Here is a 20,388-nt window from a genome sequence, read left to right on the forward strand (position 1 = left end):
AGCAGCATCTTTTATCAGATATAAAAAAGTTTTAAAAGTATTATTGATATCAGATATTGTGCTTGAATGAGGCTACAAAGATACTAAACTATCATTTCTCAGAGAAATAATAACATTCTGAGCATATTATCTATCAATTCAAGGACTAACTTTTAGCTTGGGCTTTAGATTAGTAGAAGTAAAGCTAATGCAGTGGAAATATATGATCTTAAAAACAAAGATCAGAGTTGAGCAACCTGGTTTCAGGGCCATAAGTAGTTGCCAAACCTCTCTCTTACTTTTCTAGAGTCCCCTTAGATGTGATTGACCACCATTTTTGATGTGGGACAGCAGGCAAATACGACAAAACAAGCCTTAGGTGCCTTTGCAAGGTTAAGATACAGACCTCCTCCATTGAAATTCCTGCCCATGAGATTTCAATCTAATTGCCAGGTTGATTTTTGCCTATTTAGGAAATTAACTATGTAATTTGTTTGTTAGCTATGTAATGTAATCCATTATTTGGTTTGGGAGATCAAGATGGTGCCCCTCACAGCTCTTACTTTGTCCACAATCCTATGAGGTAGACAGATGGAGAGAGTGGCTAGAACCTGGCTTTCCTCTCCCTCTTAACTTCTATACACACAGGCTTTAATCTTTGCCCCCAAGTTTCTGCACACTGGTCTACAGTTGTAGCTAAAAGGAGAGACTATAAAGCAAAACGTGGAAAAAAATTAATGTTGTTAGGTTCATCTCTGAAATATTGGGTGAAATGTGGAAGGGCTTGTTCTCCCACCGTTTATGTCTGGTCTGACCAGTAGATGGCAGCAACGAGCGAGTGTACCAAGTATCATGTCTGCTGACATCTTGTGGTCATAAGGAGTTTTGCAGTCGGATACAGTAGCTCTAAGTTATCATCCGCGGCAGGCAATTATTTCTAATAGGAAAAAAAAACGTTAAAGTTTTATAATGTGATCTACGCTATTAAGTCACCTTAAGCCCCCCTTTTTTTACTCCCAGGCGGCGTGTGAATGTGTCTGACGCAGCTCTCAGACTGCTGCATTATGCTAAAGCGAGTTGGCAAGCGCTCTGCATACAGCTATGGAAACCGCGATCACTATTTTGGGGTTTGTTTTTCCCCCCTCCAAAATGCGCTTCCACAACGAGAAACTTGAAACCTTCTTCTAGAAACCGGATAAATTAGCTGCCGAATTTATTGTCTCCCCCATCTCCCCCCCCCTCCCGCCCCCACACACTCATTTTGATGGAGATCCTTTCGGTCGGGACGTTGGGTGTCTCTATTGAAAGGATGCCACCATGAGCGTAATCAGACCAACTTTCCTTCACACGAACCCGGGAACGTCCTGTTTTCCAAAGTGGGATTCGGGGAACTCTGGAAGGTGGATCCCCGGGATCTGCTTCTCCAGACCCAGATGGTCCTCCGTAGGGATGTTATTGGGAGAGGAGCGCCGCGATCCGCTGCAGGCTTTACTGTCAGCCTAAGAGGTACAAATTGAAAGTAAAAAAGCGTCTCGCAACAACCAGGAAGGAGAACGGGGACTTGGGTGAGTATCTTTATTTCCTATGGAAAGCATTGCGACAGTTTTTCCTGTTGGTTTTGCACGTCTGCAAAAGGCATGAAAAAGGCGCCTATAGACCTTTAAAAACAGAGAATCTCCTTATTCGGTTTACTTTTGGTCTCCAGTTCTGCGACGCCATGGGGCATCTACGGTTGGAAAAGAACGAACAAACGAGCCAAAAGATTACAAATAAGTGGGGAAAACGTAACGTTAACTCGTCTAAACTAAAAATGCCAATGTAACGTTGCCGCTCCGCCTCTCACATAAGGAAGGAAAAACTCCGGGCCTGTTTTAGCACAAGCGGCTTTAACTTATTTCCCCCTTTCTTTTAATTTCTAAACTTTTGTTTATCTCCCTATAGTAAAAGCTTTTATATGCATGCAGTTTAAGGAGTCTTCAGTTCTAAGCTTTTGTTTAAATGCTTCTTCAGTATTATTGAAAGAGAGAAGCAGAGGCGACTTTTTTTTAAAAGGCAAAGACTATTCAAACCAATCCTTCCTTTATCTTTCAAGGGAAAATTTTACAAACCTTGATAAAATATTAGTGCTAACAGTACCCTTAATACGCCTCTGGGAGAGAGATTCTATAATTGTCTTGTAGAAATTATATATTTCATGTGTGTTCTTTGCTCTAAAAAAGCAAATTATAGACGCCTCAGATCAGTTTCTACAATTATGCAAATTTTTCAATGCAAATGAATGTGAACTTGCATATATTTATTATGCAGCATTATTATATCTACTCCAGAACAAAGCATATTGCTTCTATTCACTGCCTCAAAGATTTACAATAATTACTGGATACACTTTCTGCAGAAAGACAAAATTTCTTAGCTATATTCCATATGTGAAATCTTATTCCATCCTATTTTATATTTTCATATAATAAAGAGCACTGATGACAATTAAAAGTAGATGTGTATCCATTTTTCTTTTGGTATAATGTGACCTTATTCACTGTGTTGCTGTTTCCAAGGTCTCCTACTACAGGTAGTCCTGGACTTACAACCATTTCATTTAGTGACCATTCAGAGTTACAATGGCACTGAAAAAAGTGATTTAAGATCATTTTTAACACCACCTTTGCAGCATCCCCATGGTCATGTGATCCAAATTCAGTTGCTTGGCAACTGACTCATATTTATGACAGTTTCAATGCCCTCAGGACATGTGATCACCTTTTGCGAAGTAACAAATAAAGTCAAGGGGGGGAGCCAGTTTCACTTAACAACCGTGTTACTAACTTAAGAACTTAAGTGATTCACTTATCAAATGTGCCAAGAAAGGTGGGGCAAAACTCACCTAACAACTGGTTCGCTTAGAACAGAAATGTTAGGCTAAATTGTCATAAATCGAGGACTACCTATCAAAACTCCAATCCTCTACAGCAGGGCTGTCAAACTTGCATCGTCACAGCGTCGTTACGTGATGTATTGGGACCTTTTTCCCGTTCGATAAATTGGCTGGGGGCAGAGCCAGCATGTGATGCATCCCGCCTGTGGGTCGCGAGTTTGACACCCCTGCTCTACAGCCAGCAAAATCCATATCATTTTTGTTACAGATTAATGGAAATATAATGTAGAACAGTAGTTCCCAGTTTGTGGCTGGTAGTCTACTAGGGCTGGTAAATACCTTCAAATTAAATTAAATTTTAAATTATTGCAATCTCACAGGCTTGTCCTCCTAATATTCTAGAGGTTTGGCAGTCTCAAAAGCTTTGGGCCTTAAAAGAAATAATTTGTATTTAATGTTGAGTCCTATGGATCTTGCCTGGAGAGGGACTCATGTGCCGTTGTACCCACACACTCAGTGTTGCTAAATCTTGGTTTATATGGGCTTCCAATGTTTTTGATGGGGATGTGATCAGCCACATACATCAGGAAGACTGGGAACTGCTTCCTAGCACATATGCCAAGAAGAACATGCTTCTGAACTGTATTTTTTCATTTAGCAGGTGCATTAATTCTAAGGAATCCCTGATTAAGGAAGCTACAGTAATACAAGATCAAGGATCGACTCAGGTTTGATGGCACTTCTTCCCCTACCAGTGACGACAATGGAGAAGAACAAGGATTTCTAGGGAAAATACAAGTGGACCAGTTATTGGGCATGTTAAGGATTCCTGAGCCCCCAAACATGAAGATTTTGTATGCCTGATTGTAAGGCATGAAAAGAATTAAGAAGAAAAGATTTTGGGCATCTTGCTTCTGCTTTATGGCTTTCTTTTTTCTCCTGATCACTTTCCAGGTACCAAAGATACTTAGGATGGAGCTGGAAATATGTTCAGAAAGGCCCCAAAGAGAGAAAGGAATAGCTACGTAATGTAAAGTTTTAGGAGAGAGAATGGGGATACTGCTATATCAACTTTGGAGTTCAGCTTGGTGGGAGGAGTTTAATCATGTGTTCACTGCTTCCATATCTCTGTTCTTTTCTACGGTTGGCTTTTCAGCAAAAGATAATACAGGTAGTCCTTGATTTGTAAACATTTATTTAGTGGCTGTTTGAAAGCACTGAAAAAAGTGACTTATGACCGTTTTTCACACTTATGACTGTTGCAGCGTCCCCATGGTCATATGATCAAAATTTGGATGCATGGCAACTGGTTTATATTTATGATGGTTGCAATGTCCCGGGGTCATGTCATCACCTTTTGTGACCTTCTGACAAGCAAAGTCAATGGGGAGTCACTTAACAACTGGGTTACTAACTTAACAACTGCAGTGATTTGCCTAACAACTGTGGCAAGAAAGTTTGTAAAACGGTGCAAAATTCACTTAACAACTGTCTCGCTTAGGAACAGAAAATTTTGGACTCGACTATGGTTGTAAGTCGAGGAATTTCTGTATGCTCAAACAGTAAAAAATACAGGGAAAATTATTTTCCTTGAACAAAAAGCATCCTCATTCTCATTACTCTGGTTCTGCTATCATGAATTATTCTAACTTATAATGTCACAGCTTGATTCCTTTGGCAGGGCTGTGAGCTGATGCAGTTAAAAAGGAGAAGCCAGATCAGAGGTAACTCTGTCACGGGTCAGAATTCTTCCTCAGGAAGTGGCCCTCAACCTTTTGGGCACGAGGGACCGATTCGGTGGAGAACGAGATCAGAGGGGGCGTGGTTTCATGTGCTGCATACATCCCGTGGATGGGGCTTTGCTTGTTTGCGCAGCCTGGTTTCTGGCATGCCATGGACCAGTGCCGGTCCAGTGACCGGGGGGTTCGGACCCCTGTCCTAAGGGGTCCTGTGGAAAACTGTACATTTTTTCATGTGAAGTGGTATAATGAAATTAAAGTTATGATCTGTTGTTTGAGATGGGGATAGCAGATTTCCTAGCTTCTGCGTTGGTATCTTCAGTTCTCTAGAAATGTTACACCAAGGATGGGGAATCTGGAGAACAGGCTAGGACATGGTATACAGACAAGGAAAATTCCTAAAAACTAGCAGGAAACAAGCATCTTAGATGTTTTTGAATAAAACTGTTTTCTCTAATTTTGGTTGCTTGGTTATTTATTTTATAGTTTTTATAGCTTGCCCCACACAAAAGACTTAAAGTTATAAATGGAACAAAAGAATAAACAAAAAATACAAAACAAAAAAAAAGCCAGCAGTAACAAGAAATCAACCCTCTCTCAGTGGCAGTAAAATTTTGGTAGAGTTCAATAGGAAGTCTGAATAATAAAATTATCTTTTAAAGATTTTCTGGAAACCATGAAGAAGGGAGCTTCACAGACTAGAGAGTGATAGTCTGATATGACTAATATATATGCTTATCATAGCCTCACTGAGTAGAGTGAGTGTGTGGGGTGTATGTATGTGTGTGTGTATGTGTGTATGTATTGGAGGAGGGGATTGCACTGTCTGAGTTAATGATAACTCCCTGTGAGTGCCTGGCCTGGTCCCTGCAGTCTTCTTGGCAAAATTTCAGAAGTGGTTTGCCATTGTCTGCTTCCTAGGATTGAGAGAGAGGGACTGGCCCAAGGTCACCCAGTTGGCTTTGTACCTAAGGCAGGACCAGAATTCACAGTCTCCCAGTTTCTAGCCTGTTGCCTTAATCACTTTACCAAACTAGCATTCGTTAGAAAGTCTAAACCCATTTAAAATCAATACCAGCGCAAACCCTCTTAAAGAGCTTTCATGCCTTATTTCTTAAGCCTTTGATAATTCTTAATTTTTCTTTGCTTTCAAAAGGTGGTTGTGGAACTGGGCAAGTCTGAACAGTTGACCTCAAAAAACTCAGTTTTACAAAACAATGCTTTCCGAGAAGATGAGTTCCAGAAATACCCTCCTCTGTTTTTCAAAAAGCCAAAACTTGACCACAGTGCAGGAAAAAAATTGCACAGAGGCACATATCCCATTTTGCTCTGGTGGTCTCCACTCACGGGAGAATCTGGACGGCAGGCTCAGTGTGGGGAGAATGTTTGCTTCTTTACCATCAACAGGACTTACCAACACAATCCTATGACTAAAGCCTTTCTTTTTTACGGTAAGGGACTGGTAAGTTTTGGAAAGGTTATTGAGTAATCTCTTGCTCCCCCTTTTCTTATGTAATTTACATATTGATTTGGGTATGTAGAAAAAAAATGGAACCAACTGGGAATATGGTGATTTATATTACAGGTAGCCCTTGACTTATGATTATAATTAGGACAGGATTTCTGGTCATAAGTCATTGTGGTGATAAGAGGAAGGACCAATGTGGCTAGACCTGAGTTCATGACATTTTTTTGCATGTGGTTCTAAAGTGCAAAGCCATTCTATGTGAGTGTGGGTTTTTTGCCAGAAATTAATTAAAAAATGCCCAAAACTGGCATGAATCAGGGTTACGTGATTGTGGGACACTACAGCCGGTCATAAATGCAGGCCAGCTGCCAAGTGCCTGAAAAAGGGTCATGTGATCTTAGGAGGTTGCCCGACATATTGCAATGGCCAGAAGTGCTTTATGGGTTGTACACCACCAGTTCCAAGCCCATCTTAATTTCAAGTGGTCGTTAAGCAACTAATTGTAAGTCAAAGAGTACCCATACAAATACTTCCTCTCTCCTATTACTTATTCCCCATCCTGAATAATCAACATTTCATGGCCACTGAGCATGCTGAGTCCTGATAGGGTAATTTCCAGATTTCTTCCTCCTCTTAGTTTTTTCCCCCCAAAATGGATTTTTGTTCTATTTCAAATCTGTCATTCTGATGCAATTTCCAATTTTCTAAAACAGTGGTACCTTGGTAATAAGCTGCTTTGAAACGTATCAAATTTGGTACTCAACACATTTTGATGCGAAAATTCCATCCCAGTACTCATTGTTTGTTTGGTACTCAACTCACAAGCTAGAATGTGTCAATGTTGGCTGCTTTGTGATTCACTATGTTATTCCTTATAGAAAAATTTGTTTGGTACTCATCATTTTTGGAACTCATCGCACCTCCCTGAACCAATTAACGATGAGTACCAAGGTACCACTGTATTAGTATGAATCTTACAACTGGAGAATGTCTGCATTATTGGCGAAGATCACATTACCTTGAAATAATGACTATTTATATTATTGAAGAAAGTGTAACTAAGTCCATTGAATTAAAAGGAACTTGTTATATTTTTCAACTTCTAGGTACTGATTTCAGCATACACAGCTTACCTCTGCCCCGTGCAGACTACCATGACTGGGCTCTTTTTCACGAGGAGTCCCCCAAAAACAACTACAAGATTTTCCAACCTCCTGCCATCACTTTGTTCAACCACACAGCCACTTTCAGCCGCCACTCACACCTACCGCTTACCACCCAGTACCTTGAAAGTATTGAGGCCTTGAGGTCCCTGAAGTACACAGTTTCTTTGCAAAAAAAGAACAGCTTGCGGAAGAGACTTGCGCCTCTGGTCTATGTACAATCTGATTGTGATCCTCCCTCTGACAGAGACAACTACGTAAAGGAGCTGATGGCTCACATTGAAGTTGATTCCTACGGGGCTTGTTTGCATAATAGAGACCTTCCAGACCATCTCCGAAATCCATCCTCCATGGACAGCGATAGTTTTTACAAAATACTCGCTCAGTATAAATTCGTCCTAGCTTTTGAGAATTCCGTCTGTGAGGATTATATCACAGAAAAACTCTGGAGGCCGCTCAAGCTGGGAGTTGTGCCTGTTTATTATGGCTCTCCCAAAATTCAAGACTGGCTTCCAAGCAATAAGAGTGCCATTCTCGTCACAGATTTTCCACACCCGAAGGACTTGGCTCAGCACATCAAAGCTTTGGATGTGGATGACAAGGAATATGTGGCCTACCTTGAATGGAAGTTGAAAGGTGACATTTCCAACAGGCAACTGCTTGCTGTTATCAAAGAACGCACATGGGGAGTGCAGGATATCATGAAAGACAACTACATAGATGCCTTTGAGTGCATGGTGTGCACCAGGGTATGGGAAAATATCTGGAGACAAGCAAAGGTAAGTATGTCTTTTCATAGGGACTTGTCATCATTAACTCAATAACTGTCTCTTGATTTTCAAGCAGAATCAGTGTAAACAAATTCTGCAGAATTACAGAGTTCCTACAGAAAGAAGATGTTTCTTCGAGAGAGGTCCTTGAGTCATTCTGTGATCCATAAATGTAGAAAGTAGTTAGAGCACATTGACTTCAATATCAACAGCACTTAGACTTATATACTGCTTTACAGTTCTTTACAGCCCTCTCTAAGTGGTTTACAGAGTCAGCATATTGTCCCCAACAATTTGGGTCCTCATTTTACCCACCTCAGAAAGATGGAAGGCTGAGTCAACTTTGAGCCTGGTGAGATTCGAACTGCCAAATTGCAGGCAGCCAGCAGGCAGCAGATGTGGCCTATAGTACTGCACTCTAACCACTGCGACTTCATCTTACTTTTAGGACCATTGTTTTCTCTGTTCTCCCATCTTCTTGGATGTACATTTGAAGGATAAAATGTCTGTACTTGTTGTTCATATTTCTAACATACATTTAAGTTACCTTTATACATTCTAGTCAATTCCTCTGGTGGCATATACCAACAGTACATCATTTTATACAAATTCTCTCTAAGACGATAACATAATTTTAGTGCCTTCAGCTACATGTTCTTCCATTGTTCCATTTGTATATTGTAACCAAAAAATTTAATCCACTTAATCATGCATTTTTTTTACTTGGTCTTCTGTTTAAAATTTCAATAAAAGTGTACATTTTAGTAATATTCATCATTTGTACACAGTTCTATTTAAAAATTATTTGTCTACTATGAATATTTCTAATAATTCTATATTAAAAAAACTATTGACAGATATATCCAACTGCCACAGATCTTCTCTTGATTTTATTTTATATTCTCCTTGATAAAATTCTAATAACTCGCAGTAAGTTTGCCATTTGTGTTTACTTAGCAGAGGTGTTTTTGGCCACAGCCTGGTTTGTATCTATTCCATATTCTGAATAATAAAATCTACATTAACCTTAGTTTTATTGTAACGTAAACATCCATGCCATCTGAATTTCTAGTTATGTTCTAATTTCAAACATCTTCGATTTCTCAGTAACACCCACTCTTTGATCCAAATTAAACAAGCTGCAAAATATACTTTCAAATCAGGTAAACTTGCTTGTCTTTCTTATAACATCTTATATTTAACTCATGTATTCTTTCCCAGCCACCTAAATTTAGATATATTCTGCCATTATTTAAGTAATTCATCAGCTGTCAAAACAGGCAGTCTGAAGCAAATATAACATTCTAGCCAAGAAATTAATCTTAATCACAGAAATTCTTCCATCAATGACAATTGTATTTTCTCTCGTCTTAATATATCTTTTTAAAACTTCATTCTGTGTCTTCATATAATTACTATAAAATAATATACAATTCATATTTGTCATAGTAACATTCAAGTATTTTACCATCTGAATCTTAAAATCCATTTAATCCCTCAATTCTGTTTGATCCTGCATTTTCATATTTTTATTAATCATCTTCTGTTTATTAATCTTAAAGCCTGTTATTGCATCAAATTCTTTTAATGTACTCATTAATATTTCAATTCCCTTTGAAGGATCTTTCAAAACCAGCTCCAAGTCATTTTTCTCCCACAATCCTTTTGTCTTGTTTTATATCTCTATTTAGTATTTCAGGAACCAAAATAAACAGAAGAGGAGACACAAGGTCAGTCCTAGCTTGTCCTTTTTTGTATTTCACATGGATTTGCTAGTTTTCCATTATCAATAATTTGTGCTTTCAGTGAAGTAAAAAAAGATTTTACCCATTTTATTCTTTTCTACATTCAGTGAAATTTAACTTCTGAAGATATAATGTCCCCATTTAAACAAGCCCTTAGATAATTAGCAGGTCCAATTATTGCCAGAACATTGATTTCTAAACAAAGATGCAGAGAATTTAAAAGGGCACAATTTGAACTGGGTAATTAAAGATAAAGGTTTCCCTATGTAGTGATGGTCAGTTGTAGGATGTGGTGTTCATCTCTCTTTCTTGGCCCAAGGAACCAGCGCTATTGAAAGACATTTTCCCTGGTCATGTGGCCAGCATGGCTATATGCCAAAGGTGCATGGAATGCTGTTAACCTTCCCACCGAAATGGTACTTTTTAACCTATTTGTATTTGCATGCTTTCAAACTTTTAGGTGGGCAGGAACTGGGATAAGGAACGGGAGTTCACCCTGTTGCATTGTGCTTGGGTCTTGAACCCGGTTGTCAGATTTCCAGCTGACAAGCTCAGCATTTTAATAGCTGAGCCATTGCACCCCCTCACTAGGTCACTAAGCGCCTAATATCACTTTGTAGAATTGCCTACATGCAATTCCATCTCAACTCTCTTTGTTGGATTCTGAGTCTGGTCTTAGCACTTAAACTAAATATTGGGATGATCTGATTTGAAGAAAAGTTTATATCTAAATAAAGTATAACTATTCTGTAAAATTTAAACTCTATTGTTCTCTTTTCTGATCAAAAGTTGGTTTTTATATTAGCATATACAGCAAATCTCTATACAGCATATGATCAAAAGTTGGTTTTATATTAGCATATACAGCAAATCTCTATACAGCATATGATCAAAAGTTGGTTTTTATATTAGCATATACAGCAAATCTCTATACAGCATATGATCAAAAGTATAAATTCAACTCACTTCTGCAATTCAGTCATTTTGGGAATGTTTAATGAAATGTTTTTGTTCTTGTTCTTCAATCATCCAATGTTGGAATCTTTTAATGGAATCCATCAGTTCCCTCATTTCCCACCCTCGGCTTATACTCGAGTCCCCAGTTTACCCCAGTTTTTTGGGGTAAAATTGGGGACCTCGGCTTATACTCGGATCGGCTTATATTCGAGTATATACGGTATTGGGATGATCTGATTTGAAGAAAAGTTTATACCTAAATAAAGTATAACTATTCTGTAAAATTTAAACTCTACCGTTCTCTTTTCTGATCAAAAGTTGGTTTTTATATTAGCATATACAGCAAATCTCTATACAGCATATGATCAAAAGTATAAATTCAACTCACTTCTGCAATTCAGCCATTTTGGGAATGTTTAATGAAATGTTTTTGTTCTTGTTCTTCAATCATCCAATGTTGGAATCTTAATGGAATCCATCAGTTCCCTCATTTCTTTTGAATATTTTCATTCTGGCTTTCATGGAGTCTTCACTTAGGGAGAAATTGTTTCTTTTTACACTCTTTTTTTCTAAAATATTATTGTTTTAAAATGTGTATGAATTCTGTTACTGAGCTTTTAAAAAGTTAAAAATGGTTAATTCTTTTTCAGTGGCCATCAACTTAATTTAGATTTAAATCGCCATCAACTTAATTTAGATTTAAATTTATAATATTTTGAAGTTGCATTGAGTGAATCTGTACATCTTATTCACTAACACTGAACTCAACCTGTGTGTCTTTATATAATATATCAGTATTTAGCGAGTTAGTGCCAAACTGTATTCTTCCAGAACTCACAAAAGCCATGGTTTCAGAATCAGTAGAACAAAACTCTGGCAATTTGCTTTTTTTTCCCCATATAATTTTATTAAGGATTTTAATTACAATAGTGCAATCTAATACAAACTAAAAGAAAAAGAATAGAAAAAAAGAGTGATGAGTGCAAGGAAAAAATAGTAAAAGAAAGTGAACATTGGAAAAAAAACCCATTTTGGAAGTTATAGTTCAGAGATATAACAAGTGCTTTAAACCTTAGTAAGAATTAAAGTACTCATTTTGCCAATTTATCTCCCCACCACCACCATCCAAAGTGTAAAAAGAAATGGAAAAATGTTGACTGAGGGCTATTGGTGAAGTGCTAGAAGCACATACCTAGAATACCATCCCTGATTTGAAAGTATTCTTATTCTTTCTCTCCCTCTCATCTTACAAAACAAAATAAACCAGAAAGGTGCAAGGTGCCATTACGAATGCATCTCAAAATTTACATAGATCCAAAGCAAATATCAAAATGAGAGCTTACAACAATGATCCTTTGTATCCATGTAAATTTTGAGATTTATTGGCAATGGCACCTTGCCCGTTTTCTGGTTTGTTTTGTTTTGTAAGATGAGAAGAAGAGAAAGAATAAGATTGTCTACTGCCAACGGTCAAACCTACCCATCCTTGCTCTTGGCAAATATCTTTCTCTTAGGTTTTTTTTGGTGAGTTCAAGACACCCTTGGCTCCAGACAATTCTAGGACAATCAGTTTTCTTAGACGTGGTTTACCATTGCCTCCTTCCTAAAGTTGAAGAGAGTGACTGGCCCAAGGCCATCCAGTTGGCTTTGTGCCTAAGATAGGATAGGAATGCACCATCTCCCATGCCTTAACCACTAGATCAGGCTGGCTTTCTTGTCTTGGTTGTTCATTATTTTCTAATGTCAGATATTATCAGTTGGTTCATTTGTCCATTAGACACTGAAGCTAAATTCTATATTGTGGTATGTCTAGAAGTCCAAAGTGACTTGACATGGCAGAATACCAACCTTCACTTCTTAAACCCTACAACAAATAAACACAGATTGTGTTGTTATCTTTTATCAGGGAATGCCACCAAGAAGATGGAAGGCAGAAGCAAACCATCTGAGCTGCCCCAGTCCTCAAGCATTTGCCTTTTCTCTCCCTCTCATCTTACAAAACAAAATAAACCAGAAAGGTGCAAGGTGCCATTACGAATGCATCTCAAAATTTACATAGATCCAAAGCAAATATCAAAATGAGAGCTTACAACAATGATCCTTTGTATCCATGTAAATTTTGAGATTTATTGGCAATGGCACCTTGCCCGTTTTCTGGTTTGTTTTGTTTTGTAAGATGAGAAGAAGAGAAAGAATAAGATTGTCTACTGCCAACGGTCAAACCTACCCATCCTTGCTCTTGGCAAATATCTTTCTCTTAGGTTTTTTTTGGTTTGGTTTTTTTGGTGAGTTCAAGACACCCTTGGCTCCAGACAATTCTAGGACAATCAGTTTTCTTAGACGTGGTTTACCATTGCCTCCTTCCTAAAGTTGAAGAGAGTGACTGGCCCAAGGCCATCTAGCTGGCTTTGTGCCTAAGATAGGATAGGAATGCACCATTTCCCATGCCTTAACCACTACATCAGGCTGGCTTTCTTGTCTTGGTTGTTCATTATTTTCTAATGTCAGATATTATCAGTTGGTTCATTTGTCCATTAGACACTGAAGCTAAATTCTATATTGTGGTATGTCTAGAAGTCCAAAGTGACTTGACATGGCAGAATACCAACCTTCACTTCTTAAACCCTACAACAAATAAACACAGATTGTGTTGTTATCTTTTTATCAGGGAATGCCACCAAGAAGATGGAAGGCAGAAGCAAACCATCTGAGCTGCCCCAGTCCTCAAGCATTTGCCTTTTCTCCTCTCAGCGTGCAAAGAACTGTTCTCCAGGACGTGTGGAGATCAAGCTTTGAACAGTCTAAGAGAGAAGCTCGTGCACTGCAGCAGCTGGTAGAAAGGAACAGGAATTTCACAGCTCTGGAATTTTGGACTCTGGTTTTTAGAGACTAGTTTAAAAAATAAGGAGTACTTACCTCAAGAAAGGGAAAAAAAAACCCATTTTGGAAGTTATAGTTCAGAGATATAACAAGTGCTTTTAACCTTAGTAAGAATTAAAGTACTCATTTTGCCAATTTATCTCCCCACCTCCACCATCCAAAGTGCAAAAAGAAATGAAAAAATGTTGACTGAGGGCTATTGGTGAAGTGCTAGAAGTACATACCTAGAATACCATCCCTGATTTGAAGAAAAGTTTATATCTAAATAAAGTATAACTATTCTGTAAAATTTAAACTCTATTGTTCTCTTTTCTGATCAAAAGTTGGTTTTTATATTAGCATATACAGCAAATCTCTATACAGCATATGATCAAAAGTATAAATTCAACTCACTTCTGCAATTCAGTCATTTTGGGAATGTTTAATGAAATGTTTTTGTTCTTGTTCTTCAATCATCCAATGTTGGAATCTTTTAATGGAATCCATCAGTTCCCTCATTTCTTTTGAATATTTTCATTCTGGCTTTCATGGAGTCTTCACTTAGGGAGAAATTGTTTCTTTTTACACTCTTTTTTTCTAAAATATTATTGCTTTAAAATGTGTATGAATTCTGTTACTGAGCTTTTAAAAAGTTAAAAATGGTTAATTCTTTTTCAGTGGTATGACTAATCGCCATCAACTTAATTTAGATTTAAATTTATAATATTTTGAAGTTGCATTGAGTGAATCTGTACACCTTATTCTCTAACACTGAACTCAACCTGTGTGTCTTTATAATATATCAGTATTTAGCGAGTTAGTGCCAAACTGTATTCTTCTAGAACTCACAAAAGCCATGGTATCAGAATCAGTAGAACAAAACTATGGCAATTTGTAGGTGTGTGTCCTTGGAGTTTGTAAGGGATAAAAAAGAAAGTGAACATTGGAAAAAAAACCCATTTTGGAAGTTATAGTTCAGAGATATAACAAGTGCTTTAAACCTTAGTAAGAATTAAAGTACTCATTTTGCCAATTTATCTCCCCACCACCACCATCCAAAGTGCAAAAAGAAATGAAAAAATGTTGACTGAGGGCTATTGGTGAAGTGCTAGAAGTACATACCTAGAATACCATCCCTGATTTGGAAGTATTCTTATTCTTTCTCTCCCTCTCATCTTACAAAACAAAATAAACCAGAAAGGTACAAGGTGCCATTACGAATGCATCTCAAAATTTACATAGATGCAAAGCAAATATCAAAATGAGAGCTTACAACAGTGATCCTTTGTATCCATGTAAATTTTGAGATTTATTGGCAATGGCACCTTGCCAATTTTCTGGTTTGTTTTGTTTTGTAAGATGAGAAGAAGAGAAAGAATAAGATTGTCTTCTGCCAACGGTCAAACCTACCCATCCTTGCTCTTGGCAAATATCTTTCTCTTAGGTTTTTTTTTTGGTTTGGTTTTTTTGGTGAGTTCAAGACACTCTTAGCTCCAGACAATTCTAGGACAATCCCTGCAGTTTTCTTAGACGTGGTTTACCATTGCCTCCTTCCTAAAGTTGAAGAGAGTGACTGGCCCAAGGCCATCCAGTTGGCTTTGTGCCTAAGATAGGATAGGAATGCACCATCTCCCATGCCTTAACCACTAGATCAGGCTGGCTTTCTTGTCTTGGTTGTTCATTATTTTCTAATGTCAGATATTATCAGTTGGTTCATTTGTCCATTAGACACTGAAGCTAAATTCTATATTGTGGTATGTCTAGAAGTCCAAAGTGACTTGAAATGGTAGAATACCAACCTTCACTTCTTAAACCCTACAACAAATAAACACAGATTGTGTTGTTATCTTTTTATCAGGGAATGCCACCAAGAAGATGGAAGGCAGAAGCAAACCATCTGAGCTGCCCCAGTCCTCAAGCATTTGCCTTTTCTCCTCTCAGCGTGCAAAGAACTGTTCTCCAGGACGTGTGGAGATCAAGCTTTGAACAGTCTAAGAGAGAAGCTCGTGCACTGCAGCAGCTGGTAGAAAGGAACAGGAATTTCACAGCTCTGGAATTTTGGACTCTGGTTTTTAGAGACTAGTTTAAAAAATAAGGAGTACTTACCTCAAGAAAGGGAAAAAAAAACCTGCAACCAGAATTAGCTACCGGTAGTAGCAAAATCCAGTGTTCAGAATAAAGTAGGAAGCACTTTTAATTCCTGAATGTATGAAAAGCTGTATTTAGTAACTATTTATCATGACCTGTTAGGTCATCTTGTAACATGTGTTTTTACTGCTAATACTAAGACATATTTTTAACATGTGTAAATTAACACAAGAATGTAATAAAGTCCATGCCTTTCCCTCTTTGTGTGCCTGTGGTTGTTTCTGCTAGATTTTACATTCAGGCTCATTTGCAAAAGATTTCTGACCGAATCTAGTGCTCTGACTTGGAACCAAAGTGCTTTCTATGTTTCTTGCAAATTTACACGTAGTTGGAGTAATGAACTGTCCTGTTCAAAGGAATGAGCAATGATGTATTTTGTGTGTGTGTGTGCTTTGTGTGTTTGTGATATCCCAAAGAAAATACTTTAAATGAAACATGAAATGTGTACCAGAAACCTGTGGAAAGAAGAACTACGGCTAGTCCTTGACTTATAACCATTCATTTAGTGATTGTTCAAAATTACAATAGCATTGAAAAAAGTGACATATGACCATTTTTCACATGACTATTGCAGCATCCCCATGGCCATGTGATTAAAATTTGGATGCTGGGTGACTGGTTCATATGTATGACTGTTGCAGTGTCCCAAGGTCACGTGATCACCTTTTGCAACCTTCTGACAAGCAAAGTCAATAAGGAATCCACATTCGCGTAACAACCATGTGACTAACTTAACAACTGCAGTGATTCACTTAACAACGGTGGCAAGAAAAGTCATAAAATGGGACAAAACCCACTTAACAACAATTGTTTTACAACTGTTTGACTTGGCAACAGGAAGCTTGGGCTCAGTTGTGCTCGTAATTCGAGGGCTACCCTGTACAGAGCCATGGCAAGAACAAAAAGAAAAGTACATAGCACAGAAATCTTACAATATCTCACTCAAGTGTCATCTCATATGATGGGACTTTGTTTTTTCTTACTCCCCATATGTAGGTAGAATATTTTCTTAGCTCGACACCCATGGGTTTAAAATGGGCACAATGACAGATGTTAACGGCAGGGCTTGAATTAGGGTTGGAGTTATTTGCTTGAATAATTTTCCTGGTTCTCAGGTGGTGGAGGCTTCATTAAACACAGAACTAAATAAGCCTGTGCATTGTAAACCTGATACTCATGGGCATTACAAAGCCACGGGAGTGACAGAGCCAGTTTAGGATTCTGCTGGCCTGAACCTGGTATCCTTCAGATGGATCAGACTTCATGGTTTCTATAATTCCACAACCTCCACGGCTGTGGGTTACATGTCAGGGAATTACAAAAGGTAAAGTCTAATATATTTGCAGGGAAGCAGATCAAGAAGGTTTCTGTATAGCCTCAGTAAAGGAAGCCTAAATTGAACAAAATCCCTGCAACTATCTACACTTCTACTATCAGAAAGGCAGATATTGCAATCTCTGCGGCAGAATCTAACAAACCCAAAACAGACACACAGGAAAACTTTAACCAACTTAATTCTGAAAGGTTTTTATTTATTTATTTATTTTTAAATCCCCTCGCTAGAAATAAAGCTGTCAATGGTACATGCTATATGTAGACGTGAGTTGTTGAAGTGCTGGCACCATTATACAGAGAATGGGGAGCAGATCCCTTGGGAGCAAATGCTTTGGCAGTGTCAAAAGGCAATAAGCTCCCATACCCCAAAGTGTCTTTCTGTCAGTCACATTCCTGCTGATGGTGCATTTTATCCATGAACAAGCAGCTACTCGCTTGCACGGAAAGTCACAGTACCTGCCTTTCCGTGCAGTGGTCACTCTCATTGGAAAGCCCTCAGAGAATAAGTGGTGGTGGGGGGGAAGCATTTCTGCTGCATCTCTCTACATTGCCAACTTTCTCAACATCAGCAGTTTTAGTTAAAACTTGGCAGCTTGAAATTCCCTGACATAGAGGATAGATGTAAAATGCATTAGCGTTTGGCACGCGTATGCTGACATAAAAATAAATATCCTAAATATCCTGGTTTGCCCATCACCCACTTTTAAAACCAGAAACATTAAAAGCTATGTCACAAAAAGAAGTGTCACAGTCCAAAATATTAGGAATACCTCCCCATTACTTTCTCCAAGCATCAGCATTTTTACAATGTTACTGTATTTTCAATGTATTGCATCCTACTTAATTCACCAAGATCTGTTCCTAGTCAAGTCTATGCAGCATTTCAGGATTCCCCTTGTCAACAAAAAAACAAACAAACAAAAAAAGGATTCCCCTTGTTAACAACAAAAAGGGTCCTTGAGTGGCTCAGACTGCTAAGACAGTCTGTTATTAACAGCAGCTGCTTGCAATTACTGCAGGTTCAAGTCCCACCAGGCCCAAGGTTGACTCAAGGTAAAATGAGGACCCAGATTGTTGGGGGCAATAAGTTGACTTTGTATATAATATACAAATGGATGAAGACTATTGCTTGACATAGTGTAAGCCGCCCTGAGTCTTCGGAGAAGGGCGGGATATAAATGCAAATTAAAAAAAATAAGACATTCAGTATTTGTTTGTTAATTGAAAGAGTGCCTGCTGTCTTACCATAGCAGCTTCGATCTTTGGCAATAGAGCAAGGATGAAGGTGACATTGTTCATTTCTGTCCTTAAAGTGGCCTGCTGGATTTCTTAGTTCTAAAATGCCTTCTCTCTTTAACTTATTTGGCTAATAAGATGGATTTGTCCCTTAGGCATGGTTAGAATGCAGTATTGCAGGCTAATTCTGCCGACTGTCAACAGTTCGATCTTGACTGGCTCAAGGATGACTCAGCCTTCAATCTTTCCGAGGTGGGTAAAATGAGGATTCAGATTGTTGGGGCAATATGCTGACTCTGTAAACTGCTTAGACAGGGATATAAAGCACTATGAAATGGTATATAACTCTAAGTGCTATTGTTATTGCTGTTAGCCCTGCAAAGTTCAATTTCTGCGATTGACCATTGTTGGGTGCTGTATAGCAAGGCACCTGAAATTATGTACAAGAAATTCCTTTCTAAATGCTACAAGAGTTCCTCTAAATAAGTTTGGTTTGTTTAAAATTAAATTCTGACTCAGTTCCAATGGTAAAAGGTACTCTGGAAATAACCATAAGATACAAAACACAATGGAGAAAATCTATCTACATAGTCACTAATAATCACCACTGACTTGATGGTACATAATCAAAGTTAAATTTCACCAGTATTTAAGCTTATTGGCCCATCAGCCGATCTTTAAACAGATGTACCCACAAATACACACACACACACAGACACACACAAGTAGCTGCTTCCTAATAAGTGCACAATGTCATTTGGAAATCTATTTAGAAATAAGGTCCATGCCAGATTGCACAGAAAGGGCTTTAACTAATTAGATTTTCAATATACTCCTATACGTGTCAACTTAAAAGGACGTCCCCTGAGTTTAATGAAGTGTATTCCCAGCAGCTGAGTCAAAAATTGCACACTTACATGCACTTCTTCATGTTAGCTAATTCATTTCTGAAATGAGTATACTCAAGTGTATCTAATTCTGAGTAGAATGGAGCTATTGCTTCATTTTTTTAAAATTAAAGATACATACAGCATTTAATTGTACAAAGCTTAAATGCATGCAAGTAGTTTCCAATCTATATCTATATCTATCTCAATCTCAATCTCTATCTCTATCTTTATATATAAGCTATATCTACATCTATCTATCTATCTATCTATCTATCTATCTATCTATCTATCTATCTATCTATCTATCTATCTATCTATCTATCTAGGATGTATGTATGTACGTACGTACGTATGTACGTTTGTTTGTTTGTTTGTTCAAGCATAACTCTGGAACGCCTCAAGCAATTCCGATCAAACTTGGTACACAGATGATTAACCTCTGGAGACAAACACTGTGGGGGTAAGACACCCCCTAGGGTGTGAGTCTGTGCCTATGCCTGTGTGTTCCAGCATAACACTGGAAAGCCTGGGCCTTTAAGGAGAGTGAGTGTGATGTCCTAGAGCGACATTGTTTGTGATGTCATGGGAGGGGGAAGGGAGCCTGATTAAGGCCAGTACAGTGGCCTTTGATTGAGTGTGCTCCTTCACACAGTGGACCCTTAAGGCCTAGGCCTCCCTCGACAATGAAAGGGATCCTGATTAGGCCCGTACAACAGTAGGCCTATGAAGGGAGCTGGATTAGGCCAGTACAGAGGCCTTTGATTAAGCGTGCTCCCTCACACAATGGGCCTTTAAGGCCTAGGCCTCCTTCACACAGTAGATCTATGAAGTGAAGGGAGCCTGATTAGGCCACTACAGAAGACTTTGATTGAGCGTGTCACGGCCTAACTGGATTGTCCGCCCCCACCTCACAGCTTCGGCCCTTTTTCCCAGGATCGTCCTTCGCCCCAACTCATCATGCGAAGGACGGGACCACACCAACCGCGGTGAAACAGGTATGGAGGCCACAGGGGAGACACAGCTTATTTCAGCAGGGGTGGAGGAGGCGCAGCTTGGCCCAACTCAGGGATTTATGTTCCAGTCCCAAACCCAGTTTGAGGAAATGGTAAAACGGATGGTGGCACAGGTAGGGGGGCGGGAGGGGGAAGGGAGAGGGCAGGGATGATGGGCATGGGAGTAGGGGGAAGAAAGGACCCTCTCAATGGCTCCCTGTGAGACAAACACTTT

At 38.7% G+C, this 20,388-nt stretch overlaps 1 protein-coding gene across 6 annotated transcripts; it reads left to right on the forward strand.

Annotated features, from left to right (window-relative positions):
- The first annotated feature begins 1,401 nt into the window (after positions 1 to 1,401).
- FUT10 (fucosyltransferase 10) lies at positions 1,402 to 13,626 on the forward strand. Of its 6 annotated transcripts, none has more exons than XM_058166288.1 (6): positions 1,563 to 3,805; positions 5,747 to 6,041; positions 7,165 to 8,000; positions 9,683 to 9,721; positions 10,056 to 10,152; positions 13,362 to 13,498. In XM_058166288.1, the coding sequence occupies exons 1-5, from the start codon at positions 3,725 to 3,727 to the stop codon at positions 10,134 to 10,136; spliced, it is 1,332 nt and encodes a 443-aa protein (XP_058022271.1). In that variant the 5' UTR covers positions 1,563 to 3,724; the 3' UTR covers positions 10,137 to 10,152; positions 13,362 to 13,498. The 6 variants fall into 6 exon arrangements, with proteins under 6 accessions (XP_058022267.1, XP_058022269.1, XP_058022271.1 ...); XM_058166287.1 differs by lacking the exon at positions 13,362 to 13,498 and adding an exon at positions 12,600 to 12,675; XM_058166284.1 differs by lacking the exons at positions 9,683 to 9,721; positions 10,056 to 10,152 and adding an exon at positions 1,402 to 1,544 and having other exon boundaries at positions 3,510 to 3,805; positions 13,362 to 13,626.
- Positions 13,627 to 20,388: the final 6,762 nt, after the last annotated feature.

This window comes from Ahaetulla prasina, chromosome 2 (genome assembly GCF_028640845.1).
Source record: "Ahaetulla prasina isolate Xishuangbanna chromosome 2, ASM2864084v1, whole genome shotgun sequence".
In the NCBI taxonomy this organism is placed as follows: Eukaryota; Metazoa; Chordata; class Lepidosauria; order Squamata; family Colubridae; genus Ahaetulla; species Ahaetulla prasina.